General features: G+C 38.1%; 1 protein-coding gene across 3 annotated transcripts in view; it reads left to right on the plus strand.

The window, feature by feature from the left end:
• Positions 1 to 27,968, plus strand: part of fbln1 (fibulin 1) — an 82,107-nt gene that overhangs the window by 37,217 nt on the left and 16,922 nt on the right. The window contains exons 15-16 of one of the 3 annotated variants that reach the window (XM_073941678.1): positions 16,805 to 16,947; positions 20,443 to 20,580. In XM_073941678.1, the coding sequence (XP_073797779.1) occupies positions 16,805 to 16,947; positions 20,443 to 20,580 (281 nt within the window). 3 annotated transcript variants of the gene reach the window in all.

Raw genomic sequence — 27,968 nt, forward strand, 5'->3', positions numbered from 1 at the left:
TTTATGGGGGAAAATGGGTGTGTCTGTCTGTGACTCCTCCTCCTCGATTAAACCACACCCACAGACCACACCCCATGGTTTTCTCTATAATGATTTCAAAATTATTTTGATAAATCACAATTAGTTTCTGCATCCTTATGGAGAAAATGAGTGGGCGTGTCTGTCTGGGATGTCATTGTGAATTTTCCACCCCAACTGATAAACCACACCCCTTTAATTTTCTCCATAATGATTCAAAGAAATGACATGCATTTGTAATATTTCTTTATTTATTATAAAGAAAATCAGTGGGTGTGTTTGTGATTTCACTATGAGTGCTCCTCCCCCTTGATTAAACCCCACCCACAAACCACACCCCCAATGATCCTAAACTGATTAGATACATTACAAACATTTCCTGTGTCATTATAGAGAAAATAAGTGGGCGTGTCTGTTTGTGATATCATTGTGAATGCCCCACCCCCTAGATCTTTTTTAGGGAAAATGGGTGTGTCTGTGACTCCTCCTCCTCGATTAAACACACCCACAGACCACACCCTCTCAATTTTCTACTTTTTAAAACTATATAAAACACAATTTCAGCATCTTTATGGAGAAATTGAGTGGGCGTGTCTGTTTTTGCATTATGAATGCTCTCCCCTTTTAATGAAACCACACCCACAATCCCCAACCCGTGGTTTTCTCCATAATTTTAAAATTATTTTGATAAACCACAATTAGTTTCTGCTTTCTTATGAAGAAAATGAGTGGGCGTGTCTGTCTGTGATGTCATTGTGAATGTTCCACCTCACTGATAAACCCCACCCACAACCCACACCCCCTCAATTTTCTCCATAATGATTCCCAAAAAATGACATAACTCCTTAATATTTCTTTGCTTATTATAGAGAAAATAAGTGCGGGTGTCTCTGTGATGTCACTATGAATGCTCCTCCCCCTTGATTAAATGACACTCACAAGCCACACCCCTTGGTTTTCTCCATAATGATTTTAAGCTTATTTTGTTAAACCACAATTAGTTCCAACGTCTTCATGGAGAAAATGAATGGGCGTGTCTGTCTGTGATGTCACCATGAATGCCCCTCCTCGATTAAGCCACACCCTCTTGATTTTCGCCATAATGAATAAAAAATTTGAAAATCACAATTCGTTTCTGCATCCTTATGACGAAAATGAGTGGGCGTTTCTGTCTGTGATGTCATTGTGAATGCTCCTCCTCTTTGATTAAACTCTCCCAACAGGCCACACCCCCTCAATTTTCTCCATAATGATTTCAAATTAATGATGCATCACAAACATTTCGTGTCTTTATGAAGAAAATGAGTGGGCGTATCTGTCTGTGATGTAATTGTCAATGCTCCTCCCCCTTGATTAAACCCCACCCACAAATCGACACCCCTTAACTTTTTTTTACAATGTTCCACCCCCAAAAATTCCTACATTCTAAGTGTTCTAAGTGTCTTTATAGAAACAATTATTGTGTATGTCTGTGAGGCCACTGTGAATGCTCCTCCTCCTTGAATAAACTCCACCCACAGGCCACACCCCCTTACATTTCTCCATAATGATTCCAAAAAGCGACATACATCACTAAAATTTCTTTAAGCCTATTATAGAGAAAATTAGTGGGCGTGTCACTCTGTGACGTCACTATGAATGCTCCTCCCTCTTGATTAAACCCCACCCCCTCAATTTTACTTAATAATGATTGCAAATAAATAAGATGCATCACAAAGACTTTATGGAGAAAACGAGTGGGCGTGTCTGTCTGTGATGTCACAATGAATGCTCCTCCCCCCACAAATCAAACCCCGCCCCCTATGCATGCCTCCTTGTAACCGCTGTGTGTTATGTGTGTGTGTTTTCTTGTCTTCTTGTGTGCGTCTGCAGCCGCTGCGAGCGCTTGTCTTGTAATGAGTCTAACGAGTGTATGGCGTTACCCGTCCGCATCACCTACTACCAGCTGACATTTCCCGCCAAAATCCCCGTCCCCACTGACCTCTTCCGCATGGGCCCGTCCAACACTGCGCTCGGGGATGATATCGAGGTGGCCATCGTGGATGGGAACCGGGATGGATTCTTTGCCGCTAAGCGGCTGGATCACGGTGGCGTCCTGGTGCTGCAAAAACCCATCGCTCGGCCGCAGGACTTCCAGATCGCTCTGGAGATGAAGCTGAAGCGTTTCGGCCATCTGAGCATTTACCTGTTCAAGATTCGACTGTTCGTCACGCCCGACGACATCAGCAACGCTATTAGCCAATGAGCTAATCATGCTGGCAAATAAACAGCCTTCAGGGGGATTCTGGGAAGGAAATCAAGAGCAACATAAAAATGAAAATAGATTACAGTAACACATAAAAGGTTTAAATATAATCAGTAAAATAAAATAAAGATATAAAGCGGTCAATATTTAGTGAAGTCTGGGGGTGAATAAAGGTGAAGTATGTTTTGTGAAATATTCAGGTAAATTGTTCAAAATCTAACCTGAAATGTAAAACTCTCTTGGTAATTAATAATGAGTAAATAAAGAGTGTTAATTGTTCATCTGAAATCTAAATGAAAGGTTAAAAGATTATCAGTAAGGGTGCTTTCACATCTGCCTTATTCAGTTGGATTGAATCGCACTAGAGTTCGTTTTCCCTTTTGGTGCGGTTCGTTTGGGCAGGTGTGAATGCAGCAATCGTACCAAAAGCGGACCAAATAAGTGTACCGAGACCTGCTTGAAGAGGTGGTCTCGGTACGCTTTCAAACGAACCCTGGAGCGGTTCGTTAAAAAGTGCTGCGCCTTTTGGACTAATTCAGCTGCCGTAGGCGGATGCGCTGTGCTTTATAGGATATGGAGGAAAAATATTTGTTGACAGCGCTTTACCAACAGAAAGAGAGAGAGAGAGAGAGAGAGGGGAAAACATTACCTGATGGATCGTTGGTAATATTTCCGCAAGATGAGCATGTCGCAGTTTAGCTAAATTAATTCACGCCTCCTCCTGAAGTGACGAGCGATGCATTAAACACTGTTTTCCAGCTGCGCTTCATTCTCCAAATGTATAGTTTGTCTAAAGCAGAATCGGTCAGTGCAGTCGTCCCTCCAGAATAAAAACGATTTTGTGTCTGCCGGTTTTGTTTACTTGCATCTCATTGGCATTTTCCCGCACGTGAATTCTGACCAATCAATAAGCAGTTCAGGAAATATGCTCAACAACATCTGGCCAATGAGAGATGTGGGTTTTGTCAGATGACGGCATTTGGTTTGTTTCAACTGGTTCAGACCAAAGCCAGCAGTGTGGTGACGGCAAAGACGGCAGAAAATGCAACAATGTATCATTTATTACCCTTAGTCCGGACCAAATGAAGCAAACTACAGATGTGTAAGCACCCTAAAATAAGAATGGGAAGTGGTGACAATTTCAGTGAAATACGGTGGTAAAAAATTACGATTTTAAAAAAGGGTCACATAGAAAAATGACGAAATTCACACTAAATGGCACAATTTCAAACTGATTTTGTAAAACATGCACAAAATAGTACAAACAAATCGAGATTTTAAGTAACTAATGCGCAAAAAGTTACAATTAGTAATGATAAATTTGAGGAGGAAATATCTCCAGGAAAATAAGCACACAGTGCGGAACCGACAGACTATCAGTGAAACATGAATATTGTCACGACCGTTATATAAGTCTAGGAGTTTTGATTAAAAGATGCAACAAAACACTAAAATTTGGTAAATAATATTAAATTAGAACTAAATAAATAAAGAAGGAGAACACACTTCAACCCTCAACCCTAGAGTGAAAATAAACATTAGAATTTATTTAATAGAAATATAAGAGCTTTAACAGAAACTAGAAGTCAAACAGAGTGAGTAGAGCCTAAAACAACAAACAGAAAGCAGCTAAATAAGTTGAGGACTAGCTTTCCTAATGCGAAAATCAACAACATAAACTCCCCTGAGCTTCCTCTCTCCACCATAAACAGCTGAAAAGACTTACAACATAAAAGGAGGCACTCAGCCTTTAGGCACACTTGGAAGTAAATCTCAAATCAAACACACCAAATAATAAACAGTAATGGAAATGTAGTATTAGTATTAATCCAACTATCAGAAACACTAGTGAACAACATCACAAATCTTAAGAGCAGGCCAGAAGTGTTCCTCAGCTCACTAGCTTCAGAAGGCCATGAGTGGGCATGTTCAAAGCCAAAGCACTCCAACTCAGGCTGGTAAATCTGCCAAAAGGTTTCATTAAATTTGCCAGGAAATGTTTTTATAAGAAATAAACTAAGAACTTTAAAATAGAAAGGTCACAGAATTAAAATAAAAATAAATGTGTGTGGAATGGGGAAGCAAATTGAGCACATTTCAAGCTGATAGTTTGTAAAATATGCGCATAAATTAGCAAAAATAAGATGAAATGTAAAATGCAAAAAGATTTAATGCATGAATAACGCGTAAAGAGTGTTTAAAAACAAAACAAAAGATTTGTCATAGATTCAAAACTGTTAAATGGGCACATTTTTAATAAATAAAAAGATTTAAATTTATTGAATAATCATCATCATTTAGTGAATCGTCCATGCATAACGTAAAAAAAAAAACATCTTTAATATTGATTTCAGTAAAAGTTATTAGAAAACACTGAAATAAAGTGAATTTGTGTGAGGTTTTACTTCTAGAAATGATCACAGCGACACAAACTCCCCTGCATGCTGTCAGCTGCTGACCAAAGCTGATTTCTGAGAGGAGTCTGAGCTGAAGCGGGACACTCTGCTGTGATTCTCTGACTGTAATGTGAATATCTATATCAGATCTGCTGTCGTTACAGGATATATTGATTATTATAGTATCTACTGTCATCATTATGTACTCCAGCTGTGATTCGCCTCTTGATGGCGCCGTTACGCCGCAACACAAACTGCTGTCATCTACTCTATTATTATTAGTCAGGTCTGTCTGCCTGTCTGTCATGTCCTAATAAAACTTTACTGACTTGTACTATGTGTGTGTGTGTGTGTGTGTGTGTGTTAATTGGTCAGCAGTGAGTGATCATTGATGTTAAGACTAGCCTGAATTGGAAGATTACATTAGCTACTAATCCAACAACACACACACACACGCACACACACACGCACACACACAACTATAAACACACACACTGATCTGAGGGCAAAAGTGCTAGTGCATGTCTACACGTGTGTTTGTGTGTGTGTGTGTGTGTGTGTGTGTGTGTGTGTGTGTGTGTGTGTGTGTGTGTGTGTGTTTGCAGATCTGTAATAAATGAAACAAAGATATTTTACACACAACACAAACAAACATACTGCACACACACACAACAAACAAACACACACACACACCACACACAAACAAATGTACACTTGCTGCACACACACACACACACATATACCCAAACATACACATACTGTACACACACACACACATATATATATACCCAAACATACACAAACTGTACACACACGCACACACCAAACATACACATAATGTACACACAACACACGCACACACACACCAAACATACACATACTGCACACAGACAGACACACACACAACAAACATACTGCACACACACAAAAACACTGTACACACACACACACATGCAATACACACACAGTAAACACACACACACAAACAAACATACACATATGCACACAGACACACACACACACACACACAACACAAACATACTGCACACACACAAACACACTGTACACACACACACAAACATACTCATACTGCACACAGACACACACACACAAGCATACTGCACACACACAAACACACTGTACACACACATGCCATACACACACACACACACACACACAACACAAACATACTGCATACACACAAACACACTGTACACACACACACATACCATACACACACAAACAAACATACTGCACACACACACATAAATATATACCCAAACATACACAAACTGTACACACACGCACACACACCAAACATACACATAATGTACACACAACACACGCACACACCAAACATACACATATTGCACACAGACACACACACACAACAAACATACTGCACACACACAAACACACTGTACACACACACACACACACGCCATACACACACAGTAAACACACACACAAACAAACATACACATGTGCACACAGACACACACACACAACACAAACATACTGCACACACACAAACACACTGTACACACACACAAACATACTCATACTGCACACAGACACACACACACAAGCATACTGCACACACACAAACACACTGTACACACACATGCCATACACACACACACACACACACACAACACAAACATACTGCATACACACAAAAACACTGTACACACACACACATACCATACACACACAAACAAACATACTGCACACAGACACACAACACAAACAAACATACTGCACACACACACACATATATATACCCAAACATACACAAACTGTACACACACGCACACACACCAAACATACACATAATGTACACACAACACACGCACACACACACACACACACCAAACATACACATACTGCACACAGACACACACACACACACAACAAACATACTGCACACACACAAAAACACTGTACACACACACACACACATGCCATACACACACAGTAAACACACACACACAAACGAACATACACATATGCACACAGACACACACACAAACAACACAAACATACTGCACACACACAAACACACTGTACACACACACAAACATACTCATACTGCACACAGACACACACACACACAAGCATACTGCACACACACAAACACACTGTACACACACATGCCATACACACACACACAACACAAACATACTGCATACACACAAACACACTGTACACACACACACATACCATACACACACAAACATACACATACTGCACACAGACACACAACACAAACAAACATACTGCACACACACACACACATATATATACCCAAACATACACAAACTGTACACACACGCACACACACCAAACATACACATAATGTACACACAACACACGCACACACACACACACACACCAAACATACACATACTGCACACAGACACACACACACACAACAAACATACTGCACACACACAAAAACACTGTACACACACACACACACATGCCATACACACACAGTAAACACACACACACAAATGAACATACACATATGCACACAGACACACACACAAACAACACAAACATACTGCACACACACAAACACACTCATACTGCACACAGACACACACACACACAAGCATACTGCACACACACAAACACACTGTACACACACATGCCATACACACACACACACACACAAACATACACATACTGCACACAGACACACAACACAAACAAACATACTGCACACACACACACATATATACCCAAACATACACAAACTGTACACACACGCACACACACCAAACATACACATAATGTACACACAACACACGCACACACACACACACACCAAACATACACATACTGCATACAGACACACACACACACAACAAACATACTGCACACACACAAAAACACTGTACACACACACACACATGCCATACACACACAGTAAACACACACACACAAACGAACATACACATATGCACACAGACACACACACAAACAACACAAACATACTGCACACACACAAACACACTCATACTGCACACAGACACACACACACACAAGCATACTGCACACACACAAACACACTGTACACACACATGCCATACACACACACACACAAACATACACATACTGCACACAGACACACAACACAAACAAACATACTGCACACACACACACATATATACCCAAACATACACAAACTGTACACACACGCACACACACCAAACATACACATAATGTACACACAACACACGCACACACACACACACACCAAACATACACATACTGCATACAGACACACACACACACAACAAACATACTGCACACACACAAAAACACTGTACACACACACACACATGCCATACACACACAGTAAACACACACACACAAACATACACATAATGCACACAGACACTCACACAAACACACTGTACACACACACATGCCATACACACACAGTAAACACACACACACACAAACATACACATAATGCACACAGACACACAAACAAACATACTGCACACACACACACCCAAACAAACATACACACACACAGACATACGCCACACACACACACACACACACACACACACACACACACACACACTTGTACAGACATACATACAAACACACCCTTTCACTCATTTGCTCACTCACAACACACACACACACACACACACAATCAAATACACTCAGATACATCCAACACAGAGACACAACACACATACACTCCAACAAACACACACACAACCTAACAAACACAAACAAACACACACTCATTCACTTTCCCTGAGCTTAGTCTCTTTATTCATCATAAGTTACCACAGTGGAATGAACCACCAACGTATCCAGCATGATTTACACAGCGGATGCCCTTCCAGCAGCAACCTATGACTGGGAAACCACCCATACACACTCATTCACACTCATTCACACACACACACACACACACACACACACACACACACACACACACACACACACACACACACACTCACAGGCAGGCAGTGAGAGATGGTCTCTCAGTGTGTGTGTGTGTGTGTGTGTGTGATTTTCTCCACTTCCACAGCTCTGAAAGTCTCAGTGCCGCAGTGTTTGTGTTGGTTCTCTGTCAACACACTGACTAAAAATAATAATGAGAGAAAGAACGTGAGAGAGAGAGAGAGAGAGAGAACGAGAGAGAGAGAGAGAGAACGAGAGAGAGAGAGAGAGAGAGAGAAACAACGAGAGAGAGAGAGAGAGAACGAGAGAGAGACAACGAGAGAGAACAAGAGAGAGAGAGTCGCTCGTGTGGATGTAGCATTTGGGTAATGTTAGCTTTGATGTTAGCCTGTCCTTTAGTGTTTGAGTAGTGTGTATGTGTGTGTGTGTGTGTGTGTGTGTGTGTGTGTGTGTGTTATAAGCAGCAGGAGGTTTTGTGGCTTTGGCTTCAGTCTTAGCTAAACGTGGACCCACCCGCTAATTGCTAATTACAGGTCTGCGCGCAGTGGCTGGACTCTTCAGACCGGCGATCATGTTCAATATTTGAGGGCCAAATAATCATCACACACACACACACACACACACACACACACACACACACACACACACACACACACTAAATAGAAATTTAATTAGGGTGGCATGGCAGATCAGTGGTCAGCACTGTCACCTCACAGCAAGAAGGTTGCTGGTTCGAGCCCCAGCTGGGTCAGTTGGCATTTCTGTGTGGAGTTTGCATGTTCTCCTCGTGTTGGCGTGGGTTTCCTCTGTGTGCTCCGGTTTCCCTCACAGTCTAAACACATGCGCTATAGGGGAAGTGATCCACTAAACTGGTCATAGTGTATGAGTGTGTATGGGTGTTTCCCAGTACTGGGGTTAAAGCTGGAAGGCCATCCGCTGTGTAAAGCATACGCTGGAATAGTTGGCGGTTCATTCCGCTGTGATAAATAAAGAAACTAAGCCACAGGAAAATGAATGAGTGAATGTAAAGCGATAGTATGGGTAGTTAAAATGTTTACTATCAATATGTGTCAGTGCAGCATGTGTGTGTAAACAGTGTTTGCTCCTCAATTATGATCAAGTGTTCATGTATTAGTGCTAGCGGACACAACAGAATATTAATGTGTAGCTTAACATAATTATTTGTTATTATTATTGTTACTTATTAATTATTATCCTATTGAAAGTGTAGTATTGTAGTATAATATCTATATTTTCCATGAACATGTTTGAGCTTTCTCAGAGTTTGCACAGGGATGAATATACAGAACTACAAAATGAAGTTGGGTGAACTCATGCGGGAGGTAAAATGGGCAAACAGCAGCTTCACTGCTGATTTATTAATTTTTTCTATTTTTTGTCGTATCATTATATTCATGAAGTTTTGATGATGCATGCTGGATTGTGTTTTTAATATTGTTTGTAAGTGATCTGTCTCTGTATGTGTTTGTTGTATCATGATGCTACTGCCCTAATTCAATCACCCCTGGTGGAATTATTAAAGATAGGATTAGGGTTGAACTTAAATTACTATTTTAGCGTTTAATCAAAATACACATTAAAAGTATTCATTTAAATTCATTCATTCGTTCATTTTCTTTTCAGCGTAGTCACTTAATGATCAAGGGTCACCACAGTGGAATGAACCGCCAACTTATCCAGCCAACTTATTAGCCTACTTTACTATTTCGCTTTTTAGAGTTGTCTAATTTCACTTTCACAATTATACTTTGTCTTATTTAATTAATTTGTAATCCATTTTCTTTACGATACGTTACAATTTGAAGATAAATCCTTATTTAAAAATGTAATAAACGTAAATACTAGGCAGAATATTAAAGAAATGTTCATCTTTTCACTTTTTTATTGCAATTATTACACATTTTAAACAATTTATTTTGTAATAGTATTTCATTTAGAGATAAATTTGCATATTCAGGGCTCTATTTTGACGGTCCATGCGCAGAGCGCAAAATGCAGGGCGCAAACGCTTTCAGGGCGTGTCAGAACGCATTTTTGCTAATTTAAGGACGGGAAAATCTGCTTTGCGCCAAGGCGCATGGTCTAAAAGGGTTGAGTTTATTTTCTTAATGAGTTATAGGTGTGTTTTGAGAATAAACCAATCAGAGTCTCATCTCCCATTCCCTTTAAGAACCAGCTGCGTCACACCATAAGCGCATTCGCTATTTACAGGACGCAAAGTAAGTGTAAGTGGAAAAACTGAGCATTTCACAAGCAAACAGTTCACAGTTAAACTGTTAAACAGAGCATCTACTGCGTGAGAATGAGAGATAATGGATCTACTTTCACTCTTGGATAGGGAAACCTTTACACACAGACATCAATTAGTCTATAAATAAATACTTTTGTTTGTTAAGCGCAAATTTTCGTTTCAAAACTATTTCTAAATTCAGTTTTAATTTCCAGCAAACGAATAAATGAACAATAATAACAAAGTGTGCTCAAAAACCTGAGTTATATCCTAAAACACATGCTGCGCCCCATATGGTCTAAAACCTGACAGGTGGACAAATCTAAGCTTGTTTTTAATAAAGCAAATATAAATATGGATATAATAAATAATACTGCTAATAATAATAACATTATACAAAAGCAAATTGTTATGAATGAACTGAAAAAGCCTCCCGAGATGAAGAAGACATGAAAGCAGTGATTTTTCATATTTATGTCCCCTAGAAAATAATATGTTTTGTAATATTTTAATCCTTTATATTTATATTCTATATCTATTCTTATTATATCCTATATATATATATCCTTAATATTGACATTTTTTCATATGTAAAGATATTTGCCTATTGCTCTCTTGTGTGTATTAAGCAGTGTGTAAGCGAGAAGCAACTCTGCGCTGGAGTTTAGACCGGGTTAGTTTTGGTCTAATGAAAAATCTATTATAGTTTCTCAAAATAGCAACGCGCCAGCGGTCCGCCTCAGAACGCCTTCCTTTTTAGACCAGAACGCCTATAGGTGCACAAATGAGCGCTAATGCATTTGCTATTTAAACAGCGTAGCGCAACGCCTCATTTCATTTTATTACACAGAACTTCATTCGTAAGCTAATTCAATTTGTTTTCTTTGAATTAAGGATTTCTTTGGTTGTAACCAGCATCTGGTGAAAATTTCAAGCCAACGGCACTTTTAGAAATATGTTTTCTGAGAAAAATAGTGACGTGTTACACGTTGTCTTATTGAATTAATATGTAATTATTTTCTTTACGATACGTTACAATTTGAAGAGAAATCCTTATTTAGAAATGTAATAAAGTTAAATACTAGACAAAATATTAGAAAATGTTCATCTTTTCACTTTTTTATTGCAATTATTACACATTTTATACAATTTATTTTGTAATAGTATATCATTTGGAGATACATTTTTACATTCATGGTTAATAAAGTATAAGGTTTTGTCTAAATATATTTTAAAAATAAGGTTTATTTTTTTATTTTGACAAAAAACTATTAAAAATTATGTTAATATTTGTTAAATGTCAATTTAGAATCCACAAATGATCAACATTAATATTCTATAACTAAGATTATATTTAAATTATTGTAGCTTCTTATTATATTCAATTATCACTGTGTCTATTACACATTTAAACACATCGAACAGCTGCTGATGATAAAATTACAGTAATCCATATACTGTAGGGGGAATAAGTATTGAACACATCAGGTTTTTTTTTCTGGGAATAATACATATCAGCTGCTGTCTGGGCATTCACTGCCTTTCTACACCTTCCTCTATTCATGTGTTCAATACTTTTTCTCTGCGTCATTTCATTTTATTACACAGAACTTCATTCGTAAGCTAATTCGATTTGTTTTCTTTGAATAAATGGATTTCTTTAGTTGCTATCCACATCAAACAAAATCCCATGTCAACAGCAGCTTTAGAAATATGTATTCGGAGAAAATTTTTGCAATTATTACACATTTTATACAACTTCTTTTATAATAGTATATAATTCGGAGAGATACATTCTTATATTCAATGTTAATAAAATATAATGTTTTGTCTAAATATATTTAAAAATAAGACTTACTTTTGGGTGGGGTGCGCTCGTGCATCCAGGTTAATCATGAACAACTCAGTGCGTTCTGATTATGTTTCAATCAAGGTTTATATGCATCATATACATAACATCTGTGCCAAACATTTAAACTGACCAACATATTAACAATAATACAACCGTATAGCCGAATTAAATGTATGCATTGGCATGTTCCAGCCCTAATGAGTAAGATTATGTGAAACTCCATATAGATACATATTGCAATGATTTCGGGTACTTACTTAGCGATGCACGCACACATAACGTTATATGCACAATCCTTAAACGCTCTGCTGATTTGGACTCTATAATACCTGTTTTATAACTTTAAACTATCAACAACCACCACTGAGCGATATTCTAGCGATCATTCTTCCCGCTCCGTGGTGGATTTTGGCATAGTCCTTTTCACGTGAGATGGCGGGGGTGAGTGGATGAAACCAAGTCGCGGGGAGAATATTTTCTACAGAAATAATTTATGATTTCTTATGTGGCCCGGTTTCAATTGTTCCACGCACCGGTACCGGTCCGCGGCCTGGTGGTTGGGGACCACTGCTCTATTGGATTGAGGAAAGGCATTTGCGCCCACAGAACTGCCGCTCACTGGATATTTCCTCTTTGTCTGACTATCTGTAAACCCTAGAGATGGTTGTGCATGAAAATACTAGTAGACCAGCAGTTTCTGAAATACAGCTCGTCTGGTACCAACAACCATGCCATGTTCAAAGTCACTTAAATCCCCTTTCTTCAGCATTCTGATGCTCGCTTTGAACTGCAGCAGATCGTCTTGACCATGTCTACATGCTTGAGTTGCTGCCATGTGATTGGCTGATTAGAAATTTGCATTAACGAGCAGTTGGACAGGTGTACCTAATAAAGTGGCCGGTGAGTGTAAAACAATGTCAGCTCGTATGACTAAAATCATTCAAAACTAACTGAATAAAAGCTAAATGCATTGCCAATGCATAACCTCTCTGCTGGAACATCTCAGATATAATAGAGGATTCATTTGTGCTCAGCTTTAAATAACGTCCATAAACTTACGGGACAAAAATTTATGTCCCATAAACCCCACAAGAGATTTTGGGCTACCAAACTGGGACTGCACAGCTCAACCCAACATTTTTTGGAAAAGCTTTTACATCAATGTCACAACTCGCACGAAAAGCGGGCGGCTAACAGTAAACCGGACCACCGATTCTCCCGTGGTGTGATTTTTGGCCTCTCCTTGCGTTTTTACCCCCCGAAACCTGATTGTTTGTGTTATGAGCTGCATATTAAGAGTGACCAGTGTATTTGTGCACATAATATTTATACAGTGAAGGTTTCAGCCGCCCGCTGTTGGAAACAGTCCGCTTGCAAGACGATTATTTTCCCCAGTCATCACCACAGATCACGCGAAACATCTCACAATGGGCTCTACTGTGTGTGTGGTGATTAGCGTGTTAGCATGTCGTCAGTGAGAGAAAGACGATCCGCCGTCATTAGCAGATACCCAGCGCTTCAGATTGTGTGCTGTTCCTCCAACAGGGGCCTGACCTATGAAGCCGGATTAGCTGGTTAGCTAGTTACATTTCAATTTAGTTTGCACAAACTTGGGTCTTGGTACCACGAAGGTAGCTTGGGTTTAATCACTGTTTATTGTCATGGTAACTTATGCTGCATGGCTAACCTTGTCCTGCACAGGACATGTTCAGGTGATCTTCTGTTTATGTTTTGGTCATGTTCAGGTAATGCTCAGGTTATCTTCTAGTTATGTTCTTTTTTATGTTATTTTCTGGTTATAAGTTCTGGTTATGTTAAGATTTTTGTATGCTAGCAGATATACTCAGTGCTTCAGATTTTGTGCTGTTCCTCAATCAGGGGCCTGTACTATGAAGCCGGATTAGCTGGTTAGCCAGTTAAATTTCAGTTTAGTTTGCACAAATCTGGGCTTTTGGTACCATGAAGGTAGCTTGGGTTTAATCACTGTTTGTTGTTATGGCAACTTTTGCTGCATGGCTAACTTTTTCTTGCACAGCATATGTTTTGGTTATGTTCAGGTTATCTTCTGGTTATGTTCTTTTTTATGTTATTTTCTGGTTATGTTCAGGTTATCTTCTGGTTATGTTCTTTTTTATGTTATTTTCTGGTTATATGTTCTGGTTATGTTCAGGTTATCTCCTGGTTATGTTCTTTTTTTTAGGTTATTTTCTGGGTATATATTCTAGGTATGTTCAGGTGATTTTCTGGTTATGCTCTTTTTAGGTTGTTTTCTGATTATATGTTCTGGTTATGTTCAGGTTATCTTCTGGTTATGTTCTTTTTTAGGTTATTTTCTGGTTATGTGTTCTAGTTATGTTCAGGTTATCTTCTGGTTATGTTCTTTTTTAGGTTATTTTCTGGTTATGTGTTCTAGTTATGTTTAGGTTATCTTCTGGTTAAGTTCTTTTTAGGTTATTTTCTGGTTATGTGTTCTAATTATGTTCAGGTTATCTTCCGGTTATGTTCTTTTTTTGTAGGTTATTTTCTGGTTATATATTCTAGTTATGTTCAGGTGATTTTCTGGTTATGCTCTTTTTAGGTTGTTTTCTGATTATATGTTCTGGATATGTTCAGGTTATCTTCAGGTTATGTTCTTTTTTAGGTTATATTCTGGTTGTTCTTTTTTTAGATTATATCTGGATATATGTTCTGGTTATGTTCAGGTTATCTTTTGGTTATGTTCTTTTTAGGTTATATTCTGGTTATGTTCTTTTTTTTAGATTATATCTGGATAAATGTTCTGGGTATGTTCAGGTTATCTTTTGGTTATTTTCTTTTTTAGGTTATATTCTGGTTATATGTTCTGGTTATGTGTTTATGTTATCTTCTGGTTATATGTTCTGGTTATGTTATGTTCAGGTTATCTTCTGGTAATGCTCTATTTTAAGTTATTTTCTGGCTATATGTTCTGGTTACGTTCAGATTTTATTCTATGTTCTGTTTATGTTCAGGTTTTGTTTTTTTAATTCTCTGGTTATTTTCTGGTTATGTTCAGGTTATTTTTTAAGGTTATGTTCTGGCTATGCTTTCATTATATAGGTTTTATGTTTTGGCTATGTTCAGGTTATGTTCCATTTATGGGTTTATGTTGGTTATGATAATTTTTAGATTTTTTTGGTTATGTTCTGTTTATGTTTACGTTTTAATAATGTTCAGGTTATGTTGTTTATGGGTTCAGGTTAGGTTATGGTTATGTGCTCAGGTTAAGTAGGTTATTTTCTGGTTATATGTTCTGGTTATCTTCTAGTAATGTTCTTTTTTAGATTTTTTCTGGTTATATGTTTTGACTATGTTTAGGTTTTGTTCTATGTTCTGGTTATGTTCAGATTTTATTTTCTTTATGCTCTGGTCATGCTTACATTATATTACAACTTATGCTGCATGGCTAACTTGTTCTGGGGCCGGATATGGTCAGATTATCTTCTGGTCATTCTGTTTTTTTTAAGGTTATTTTCTGGTTATATTCTGTTTATGTTCAGGTTTTATTTTCTTTATGCTCTGGTTATGCTCACATTATATTCTGTTTATGCTTTGGTTATGTTCAGGTTATGTTCTATTTATGAGTTCAGCTTATGTTCAGGTTATCTATTGGTTATGTTCTGTTTATATACTCAGGTTAAGGTTCAGTTTAATTTGCACCAATCCTGGGTTTTTGATACCACAAAAGTAGCTTGGCTTTAATCACTTGTTGCCATGGTAACTTATGCTGCATGGCTAACTTGTTCTGGGGCATGATAAGTTCAGTTTATCTTCTGGTTATTCTAGATATTCTGTGTTGGTTTTGTGTTCAGGTTAGGTTTACATTATGTTCAGCTTATATGTTCAGGTTCTGTTGGCTATGGATGTCCTGCCTTCATTTGCACACACTCAGGATCTCATGATCAAAGCCAGAGTTACACACAAAGCTGATGATCAGCTTCATGGTAGCAACAAAGCCTGACCGCACAGGTTTGGTTTTGTCAGCTCGAAATTAATACTGCAGTCTTGAGTTTGTTAAGCCATCATCATGATACAGGCCCCAGATTGTGTTGTTCAGATGGTGTTATTGTGTGTCATTCCTCTAGCAGACCACGGGTGGACCGAGCTGATATCATCCGCTGTGTGAAGTCCTGCCAGCACAATGACATCTCCTGTGTGCTCAATCCCATCCTGTCCACCTCACACACCGCCATCTCCCTACCCACCTTCAGAGAATTCAACAAACCAGAAGGTACAGCCACAGTACACACCTCACTGACTACACACACTAGTCTGCCATGTTAGGGCAAGTTACTTTTGAAAGCAATGCATTACGATATTAAGTTACTCCACCAATAGTAACTAGTTGCATTACGTAGCTACTTTTTATGGTAAGTAATTGACTGAGTGATTGACAGCTGATATTAACCAATCCATTCGCGTTCAGTTATAGAGCAGTGGGCCAATAAGAAGAGCGCGAAGGCGGGCCAAACATTACAGACTTGGCTTGACATGACGACCGTTTTAAACTAGGGTTGGGCATCTAAGCTATAATGCCGATCCGATACGCATCTCGATACAAAGAATACGATCCGATATATTAGCGATACATTTGTGACATATTGCGATGCAACACGATACGATTCACACCCATATCACGATACGATGCGATAATTCAGCACTAACTAATTAGATCAAGTTTATGAGATGATGTGAAAGAGGATGCTGTGCCATTGAATGAGTTTGATTATTTATAAACCAAGCAAAACCAAGACTTTTTTTACAAACTGGCTCTTCTCTCAGAGCCAGAGTGTCAGTTTACAGTAGAGGGCCATTTTAGAACCTACAGCACATATTATTTAAGTATTTTCAAGATAAACAGAATGTATAAGTGCAATATATATTAAAAAAATATGTATATATTTGCACTCTTTCAACATAAATAAATTTAGCATTGCACAACAAGAATTGTGATTTAACTTTTCAACTATGAAAACAAGTTTTACAAAGATATATTTTGCCACTGATTATTCAAAACTTAAGGTGGTGAACTAGCAGTGTTATGCTGCTTTGAAACATCACTGTCACTGTAAACAACAGGCTAATAAAAATATAACAAACCAGCAATCTTCTTGCAGTGAGGTGGTCAAACTACCCACTGTGCCACCGTGACACCCAATTATTTTTATCATTATTATTATTAATATTATTATTATTATTATAATTAAATAAAAATTAACAGGAGGAGGTGTTTAAAACCTTCGTTCTCCGTGACACTAGGCTGAATATCTTTGCAGATGAACAATGCAATAGCATTCGTAATTGGCGTAGAGCGAGCAGAACTGTTGCGCATGGAAAAAAAACTTGCAATGCTTTTCTCACCACTTTTGGAGCTGGTTGAAGCAGTACGAAAGCCGGGGATGCAGAAACACTGGAAGATGCTTTCACAACAACACCGTGGCGCCGCTTCAAGTGAGATTTCAGATTAGTCGTACTGCCCGCGTATTTTACAGATGCGCGGCACATTTTGCAAATTGCATCTGTCCTGTCCTGTCGTCCATCCTTAAATCCATAATGTTGCCATACTTTTGATTAAAAACTCAGTGGGGAATAAAATGTTTGTTTTGCTTCTCGCGCTTTCTGAGGGCGCTCCACTAGCTTCATCCGCACACCTGATACACTGAGTTGTAGTGTGTGCACATCCGCAAATCCGTTGCTAAGGCTTACTTTATGTAGGTCGAGTAAATTATGCGCCAAAAACAGGTTGACAACACTTGTTAATAAATAAAAAATACATTCTATATTAAAAATATAAGCTGTATCTCGAAAAAATCGATGCATCTCGCAAAAACCGATGCATCTCGATTTGCTTCCAAAATTTCATTCATCCTCTGCTGCTCCACCGATGCACTCGCATCGTGCACGCGCATGAACGCGTATCGATACATATCGGTTAATCTTCCCATCCCTATTTTAAACCATTCCTGAGCGCTGCGTTTCGCATTTCAAGTGCAAAGATGCATTCTGCGTGAATGTCTCCCGAGTCCGCGCATGTGGTGAACATTTTTCAGTAAAAACTGGTCTCACACAACAATTTTAAGCACTCGCACAAGTGCTCCCAAATATATTTTAAGGTCACATAAATAAAATTTCAGGCGCATATATGACCAAAATGGTTGCAATTCCAAGCCTTGCAAATCATTCAGTCTGAGGTCGCCTGAATGAGGTGGTCTCAGTTCATTTGCAACAAACTCTAGGGTGGATCGATTGTAGTGAGAAAGCAAAACAATCCAATGAACTAACAAATCAGGCTATATCACAGTGCTTTATATTGTTGAAAATTCAGTTGTTGAGAACTTTTAAACTGATGTGATTGTGAGGCAGAAAATTAAACCATATTGATAAGGTTTTCTGATGGATTGCTGGTGATTGGATGGGTGTCTGTCTGCTCAACTGGGCAAGTTTATATGGACACACAAAAATTAAGCAGGGCTCAACAATAAGGACTGCCCGGTGGCCCAGGGCCAGTGTGAGAGACACTTGGGACAGTAGACCGGATCATTACTGGCCCAATTGGGACAGTGCTGCCTTGTCAGTCACTAACTTTTAATTTGTCTATGACTATTTGTCAATTGCGTGCATTTAAAGCTTGTGCTTTTAAGTCTTAAATGCTACCTTCTCTGTAATGTCGTAAACAACATATTGCTTTCTGATTCGTCTTATATGATTGATTTAACCATGCTATTTTTTTTGTTACCTGGTAACAACCAGTACAGCGTAGAAACAGCAACATGTCAGCAACATTAAATTATAAAGCTAAACGAAAATGTCTGTCTCTAGCGTCTTGGAAGTAGACATTTACATGGAAACAACACGATAAAATAAAAATTTAGTGATGTTATGCATAGTTTGCCGTCAGTTTGACAAGTCAGCCAGCTTTTGTTAAATCATTTCAAACTGCAATAAAATACCTCCACATTTTCCATACGGCTGTTTTTGTATGCATAACACTTATATTTACAATTGTTTTTTAAGTATTGAAATTCTAGATTTACAGAATTTATTTTTGACACATTATTTAAAATATGTGGCTAAAAAATAGCTATTAACTTACCTTTTTTTTTTTTTTTGGTGGGGCCAGTGAAAATTTTGGCAGGGCAAGTATAAATCTAAACCACTTGCCCGATCGGACCAGTAGAAAAAATCCTTAGCGTTGAACCCTGTTAAGACTTGTTTATAATGCTTTAAGACCTACAAGATAATATTCCAAAGAATTTAAGACTGGAAATTCTCTGGGAATCAGTTCTTCAAGTTCTCAAATCTTTGTCTCTGGTTTGTTTTTATGCATAGATTGGAAGAACAGACAGAGATATAGAACAGAGAATGACACGTAGAACAGTATATTCCAACAGAATGATAAACGGAATAATAGAATGACTTCTAATGACATATAGAACACGACAAAGACACAATAGTGATAAAACAATGCAAAACTAGTCATAAAACGACACAGGGCGAAAGACAGAAGTGTGAATTTTGCGCAATCTTTTGTTTATGCACACACACACACACACACACACACACACAGCGGGGATTAAGAAACCCAATAATCTATTGACAACCGTGGCTCCAAGAACAACAAAACAATGGCAATCAGCGAGCCAAACATCAGGCCTCAATTCAGCGCGAGCATCTCAGAACCACACAGCGTCAAAGAGGCTCCTAACAAAAATGCTTTGTTTTCCAGAAATCGTGTTCCTGCGATCCCCCACACCTTCCCACCTCCCTCACATGGATTCCCCGGAGATCGTCTATGACATCCTTGAAGGAAACATCCAGAATTCCTTCGATATAATCAAGCGTCTGGATCACGGGATGATCGTGGGTGAGTGTCACTGCGAATCTAACAATGCCAGCGGTCCGCAGACCGAGCCCTGTGGCATCCCTGTCTGGAAATCCCATTCAAATGGAGAGGCTTTCTGACCTAATTTCCCATTACCAAAGATTCTCCTCGCTTAATTATTTGTTTTTTTAAACAAACCAAATGCATATGTGTCTCTTTGTGGGAGAATGAATCTGCACGGAGAGGTTTATTCAGGCTAACTCGTTCCGACAGTGTGATTTCAGGCCCGCCGAGTCTACGGCATTTTTTCGCCTGCGTTTGAAGACGCTCGTCCATGTGTTGTTCATCCCATGTTTTTCCTTCGCTATAAGCATTTGGTCTTGTTTCCCCACTTTTGTGGCATGACCGACTTTAATGTGTTCTCTGTCTGTTTTTCCAGGACACTCTGAAAAGCTCACAAAGAGGTTTTTTTTTTTTCGGTGTCCAGACGGTTATTGTTGGTGCGCTTTCACACAAAGGTTATTGGGAAGACCATAGAAATGAAGTTCATAGAAATGTGGGTGAGACTGATGAGAAACATGCTCTTCTTGACGTCCCTTGAAGTCATATTAAAATCAAACTCATTCATAGATTATGTAAGATGGGGTGAAGCGTCTGAAAACCGTACCACAAGATAATCAGCAGCTATGAACTTTGAAATGAATCAAGGTCGAGGAGAGTTTATAGCCGCTCAATCGTGTGTTTATGTAGACAAAACCGTTTCTCCTTAGGCTTTGGTGATTATATATGTCAGAATTTTAGCATCGTGACTATACCAGACTCTGGACTTTAGACACGTTTACCATGACTGCATCAAGGTTATTACAGTTAACGAAAACTAACGAAAAAACGAAAACTAAAATGTAAAATAATTGTCGTTAACTGAAATAAAAATAAAAACGAGAGTTTTTTCAAAAACTAGAACTAACTGAAACTGTATTGTCTACATACAAAGCTAACTGAAACTAACTAAAATTATAGCGAAAACCTCCTTCGTTTTCGTATTTGTAACTTTATGTAATGCATAATCTTACTGTAAGTCTTTTAGAAGTAAATATAATCCGCGCTGCAGGTGTTTGTGTTTGACCCTTTCGCACCTCAGAGTCTCCTGCTACCATTGGACAGATCGAGCCGGTTCTCCTCGAGTCACCCTAGCTGTTTCTCCCGCGACAAAAACAACGCGTGGACATGACAGCAGCACGGTGACAGCATTAAATACAGACACTTAAAACTATTACTTTAACACATTTGTGCCCAATAATGGGTTTTATTTCTGCATCGCGATCGCCAACGAATCTTTGTAACCGGTTCTTCTAAGTGAACCGGTTGAACTAGTTCACTAAATCGAACTGAATCATTTGAAACCATTTGCGTCTCCAGTAAGCACTCATCCACCCACTTCTTACTTTATAACAAGCTTAATACCCCCTCTGACTCTAAATAATACAGTATATACTCGCATTTAGTTATTAGAACAGCAACGTTACATTGAGAAGCAGTGAACCGTTAATACTGCGCATGCGCGATTCAGTTAACCAAACACAAACAGTACAGCCCGGCAGGGCGGGTGACAACTGCAGCGCTGGTGAACCGAGGGCTTAAATCAGAGGACCTGGTGAAAAACGTAGTTTATTTCCTAACAGACAATCATAATGGAGTTTAAATAAGTAAAGCATGATTGAGTTGGGTTTACAGTTAGTAAAACTTTACTGTGAGACATTTTTCAGATCATGGTGATGTTTTAATTGACGGAAATTACTATTGCTGACTACATAATGTTGAGTCCTAACATCCACGTTAGATATCTGAATTTCCCATCACCAGGTATAATTCAGAGGCCCCTGGGCACAATGTCTTGAAGGCCCCCTATAGCCGCACCCCATAGTTGAATTAAAAATAATATTGATATAATATTTGTTAAATAAAATCAATCTATAATGCATTGCCCACATTTTTTAAATAAATGATATACACTTCATATATTTCTAGTCTACAGAGATTTATCTTATTTTTAAAGCAGTTAAAGCGCACTTTGGAAAAAAATACATCTCGGGGAAATTAATGGATTTTAATATACTTGTTCAAGTTCACAGAAGCAGTACTAAAAATCTATATTCAAGGGTATGTATAACTTCTAAAAACTTATAATGCACATGATTTGGATAACACCTCTCCAATACAGTTCTAGGAATCTGATAATACCAGCCTGATCTCACGAGAAAACGTAAGTATTTTACGTTTTGCCAGTTTAGTGGCTAATTCGTACGAATTCGTACGAGTTCAGTCGTACGAAATGGTACGATTTTATAAAGGAGGCGTGGCACCTGACCCTACCCCTAACCCCAACCGCCATTGGGGGATAAGCAAATCGTACTAAATTGTATGAATTAGATCGTACGAATTCATACGAATTAGCCACTAAATGAAAAAGTTACGAATTGCCGTGAGATTGTGTTGGATAATACACACACACACACACACACACTTATTATATATGATGATAGTGTTTATGTGTTCTCTCAATACATGTTTCAAAAAATGTATGGCTGAGTTTTAATTATACAATATTTATCCTGTTGATTTTGAATCTTGCACCTAACAAATATCCTCATTTAGAAAAAAACTGAAACTAATACTGAAACTAATAAAAACTAAAACTAAGACATTTTAAAATATATAAACTAATAAAAACTAGTAAATCTGCCTCTAAAATGAATAAAAACTAACTGAATTTGAAAACAAAAAGTCAAAACGAAATAGAAACTAAAACTAATGAAAAATCCAAAACTATTATAACCTTGGACTGCATTCAATGTAATGTAATGTGCGTATTTATTAGGGATGGAACGGTTCTTGGTAAAAAAATTGTATCGTCTCTTTGTCCTTCCATGGTTCAGTGCGCACTGTGATCCGCGGTTCAGAACATGCATTATTAATATTGGTTTGGTGATAAAAACAACTGCAACAAAGCAATAAGGCTCTTTTAAAAAAAGATAAAAGGTTATTTAAAGGTAATTTGAAAAATGCATTTTAAAATATATATAAAAAAAATAACTATTTACTAAAGTAAATGTACTTTACCAAATGAGTAGAAGTCATTAGAATGATCATAAATATAAGATCATAAATATAAATTAACAAATGAACAATTCTTAGTTTAAGATATTTACTGTATCACCTTCATTTATTTGATAGCAACTATAAAGACTTTGATTTTACAGAAGGTCGCTGGTTCTAATCCCGGCTGGGTCAGTTGGCGTTTCTGTGTGGAGTTTGCATGTTCTCCCCGTGTTGACGTGGGTTTTCTTTCGGGTGCTATGTTTTCCCCACAGGACAAACACATGCGCTATAGGGGAATTGAATAAGCTAAATTGGCCGTAGTATATGAGTGTGTGTGAGAATGTGAGTGTATGGGTGTTTCCCAGTATGGAGTTGTGGCTGGAAGGGCATCTGCAGCGTAAAACATATGCTAGAATAGTTGGTGATTCATTCCGCTGGGGCGGCCCCTGATAAATAAGAAACTAAGCTGAATGAAAGAATGAATTTTTACAGAAGGTTTTGTCTTGAACCAGTAATTGACCAACTATCAACATCGCCGCATCCTGGTTAGGAAAAATAAATAAATCTAAATTCTTGTTTGTTCTCATGTAAAAATCTTTATTTAATTTGCCACACAATGGCGCCTGAACATGAAAGTTGAGTGTGACTGAGATGAAACGCATTATAATGAAAGCCTGAAGAGTGTAATTGGCGCAGACGTCATGGGTAGTTTCCCCTTCTAGCCCAAAAGAATAGACTTCCTAAATCACCAGAACACAAAAGAGCCACAAACAACTGGCAGCGCTGGCGACGGCAGACACTCGCGGTCGTGTGCATGACATCATCACGTCTGCATGTGTGTGTGTTTGTCTGGCCTGGCACCAGCGCTGTTGGCTTTACACCACATCAAAGCATTTCCGAGAGCCACCTCTTTCCGAACACTGAAGAGCCTCATACAGATGAAGTCGAAGTTATTCGCCCTCCTGTGAAGCTTTTCTTCTTCAAATATTTCCCAAATTACGTTTAACAGATTCAGGAATTTTTCACAGTATTTCCTATAATATTTTTTCTTCTAGAGAAAGTCTTTTTTGTTTTATTTCGGCTAGAATAAAAGCAGTTTGTAATTTTATTAATGCCATTTTAAGGTCAATATTATTAGCCCCCTTAAGCTATAATAGTTTTGGATTGTGTCCAGAACAAACCACTGTTATACAATGACTTGCGTAATTAGCCTAATTAACCCAGTTAAGCCTTTAAATGTCACTTTAAGCTGAATACTAATATCTTGAAAGTTAGAAATCTGTTGTGCTGAAAAAAAATCTGTTAAGGGCTGCAAGCATGTGAAGTGGTTCAACCAACGGAAATAATACATAATATATCAAATGAAAGTTTTTATCACTATTTTATCTGTCGATATCAATTTGGCAGGCAATATACCATGCATATCTTCATTCACAATGCATGGTCTAAAGGTTGCAGATATGATGTAATACTGTAAAAACAAATATGATTCTCTGCATTTCTGTGCATGCAGTTCAGTAAAATGAACTGCAATAATGAGTGTTTTCAAACAGGTTTCCACTATCTGTAATTGATCAGACATGTTGCATTGAAACCATAGACTGTAAAATATATGGACGTAGTGTCCGTGACGTCACCCATAGGTTTCTGAAGAGCGCAAAAGAAGCCACAAATATGCGTGGCCAACCATCGCCATTTTGTTTGCGCATCATCGCACTCTTGGCGGGATACCAAACAAGGGCAAAGAGGCGGAGAGTGGGCGGAGCTACAGACACATGCTGGCATTTAGCTTTGACCTGCCTCAGACACACTTTACTTTGGGAGAACGCTTAATACTTCATCACCTGTGACTCGTTTGTATTCTGACCACATGTGCTTGGTTGTATACTATATCAATAAAGTGTTTAGACTTTTAAACACACACTGCTGTGATACATTGAGCCACTAAACATTGTTCTTATGACGTTTTTCAACAGGAGGAAAACGCAAATTACTTCCAAACACTTCAGATATAGTCTGTGTTAGTTACTGTAAGACTATTGATGAAATCCAGCATAACACTGTATGACAACGCTTCAGATGACTGTTCTAGAGCCTACAGCTAATCAATCTGACAGATTCTGGAGTGCATTACAGCTCTAAATATAAATGATAAATGATCTTAAATAAAACAAATACATGTATAGAGATGGTATATAAGTATATAGCTTTACTCACATGGGAAACGGAGGCCACATGAATGGTTTGTGAGCACAATTAAGTGCAGACAGCATCCTTTATCATCTGATAAATGTAGGAAATAATCCCAAAAGGCAACTGACTGTGTAAAGCCACATAAAACAACACAGAAATAGGATGAATATGCCGAAATCAGTGGCTAATCTGCTGGAGTCAGCTGAGGTGACGGCGACCAGCGAGACCTAGCTGTCAATCAAGTAGCCACGCCCTTAATTATGCAAATGTAATATTACCTAATATAAAGGAAATGAGTTATGATGATCATAATACTGATGAGTTATGAAATTCACCCCCTCACAGTTGTCATGAAGGGTAATATTAGCTGTATGAACCAAAATCGTTCTTTGTACCAGGCTGTAAACACCTTTTATTCTGCTGTAAAGTTTGCCATTCTAACAGTGGGCTCAACTGAACTTTGCTCTATTATGGAGCCAGGACTAGAGGATTTTCGATAAATTACAGTTTCAGTTACTTCCGTATTGACCTCCTGATGGAGAGCGGGAGGTTGCCGCTTGATTGAAACTAACCAGGGCCAATCAGAATATTGTGCTATTTCTGCACAGAGTGAACAAAGCTGGACGTCCATTGAACCTAAAACCCACGATTGGTTTAAACCAGGGGTCACCAACCTTTATGAAACTGAGAGCTACTTCTTGGATACCGATTAATGTGGAGGGCTACCAGTTTAATAAACACTTTTCAAATAACAAATTTGCTCAATTTACTTTTAATTATACTTTATGTTTTTGGTAATAATTAATGATATTCATCCATGTGAAGACACTGATCATGTTGATGATTCTCACAAAAGTTATCAACAATGATTTAACAGGGTAGGAAATACCCTGTATATATTTATTTTTATATATCTCTGCAAATATTTACATTTTTAAATGATTACTTCTATATTAGATGAAGCTTGCTGGTAAGTGGCACTATGGTGAGCTATTTTTAGAACATGCCTGCGGGCAACACATGTGATCCTCGTGGGCTGCCTGGTGCCCGCAGGCACCATGTTGGTGACCCCTGGTGTAAACTAAACCGAAACTTCATTGTACAGGCCCCAGTTTTTCACCATCTGTAATTGGTCAAAAAATCTTAAAACTACAGCCATGTGACTTTAAACAGTTGAAGTCAAAAATATTTGTTGAAATTTAAACTATTTATTAAATTAAATAAAAGCAGTTTTTTATTGTTTTAAAGCCATTTTAAGGTCAATATTATTAACCCTACTTAAGCAATACTTGCTTCTGAGAGTCCAACACAATCTCACGGCAATTCGTAACTTTTTGATTTAGTGGCTAATTGGTACGAATTCGTACGATCTAATTCATACAATTTAGTACGATTTGCTCATCCCCCAATGACGGTTGGGTTTAGGGGTGGGGTTAGGTGCCACGACTCCTTTTTAAAATCGTACAATTTCTTACGACTGAACTCGTAGGAATTCATGCAAATTAGCCACTAAACAGCCAAAACATAAAATACTTACGTTTTCTCGTGAGATTAAGCTGGATTGTCTCCAGAACAAACCACTGTTATACAATGACTTGCCTAAGTACCTTAACTTTACCCTAATTAACCTAGTGAAGCCTTTAAATGTCACTTTAAGCTGAATTCTAGTGTCTTGAAGAATATCTAGTCTAATATTATTTACTGTCATCATGGCAAAAAGAAAATAAATCAGTGATTAGAGATGAGTTATTAAAACTATTATGATTAGAAATGTGCTGAAGAAATCTGCTCTCTGTTAAACTGAAATTGGGGAAGAAATATTCAGGGGGGCGAATAATTCAGACTTATACTGTACACCATGCTCACTACAAGGAATTTACTATAGACAGCAGTTACACTAAAAACATTTACTTTTATTAAGTAATTTGAGAAAACAATGGATTACCATTAAAGACGCATGGTATTAAATGCTAAAAATAGAGGCATTGAAAAGGCGTTCTTCACAGTGAACTTCCCGTTTGTTTTGGAGCGGCTTTGGCCAACATTCAGATGCACAGAGCTGTCAGGAGTGAAAACACAGATGTGTCTATGGAGATTCTCCTCAAAGCATCAGCGGTTTTGTGTTTGTTTTTAGCAGG

The sequence above is a fragment of the Danio rerio genome, chromosome 25, assembly GCF_049306965.1.
Source record: "Danio rerio strain Tuebingen ecotype United States chromosome 25, GRCz12tu, whole genome shotgun sequence".
Lineage (NCBI taxonomy): Eukaryota > Metazoa > Chordata > Actinopteri > Cypriniformes > Danionidae > Danio > Danio rerio.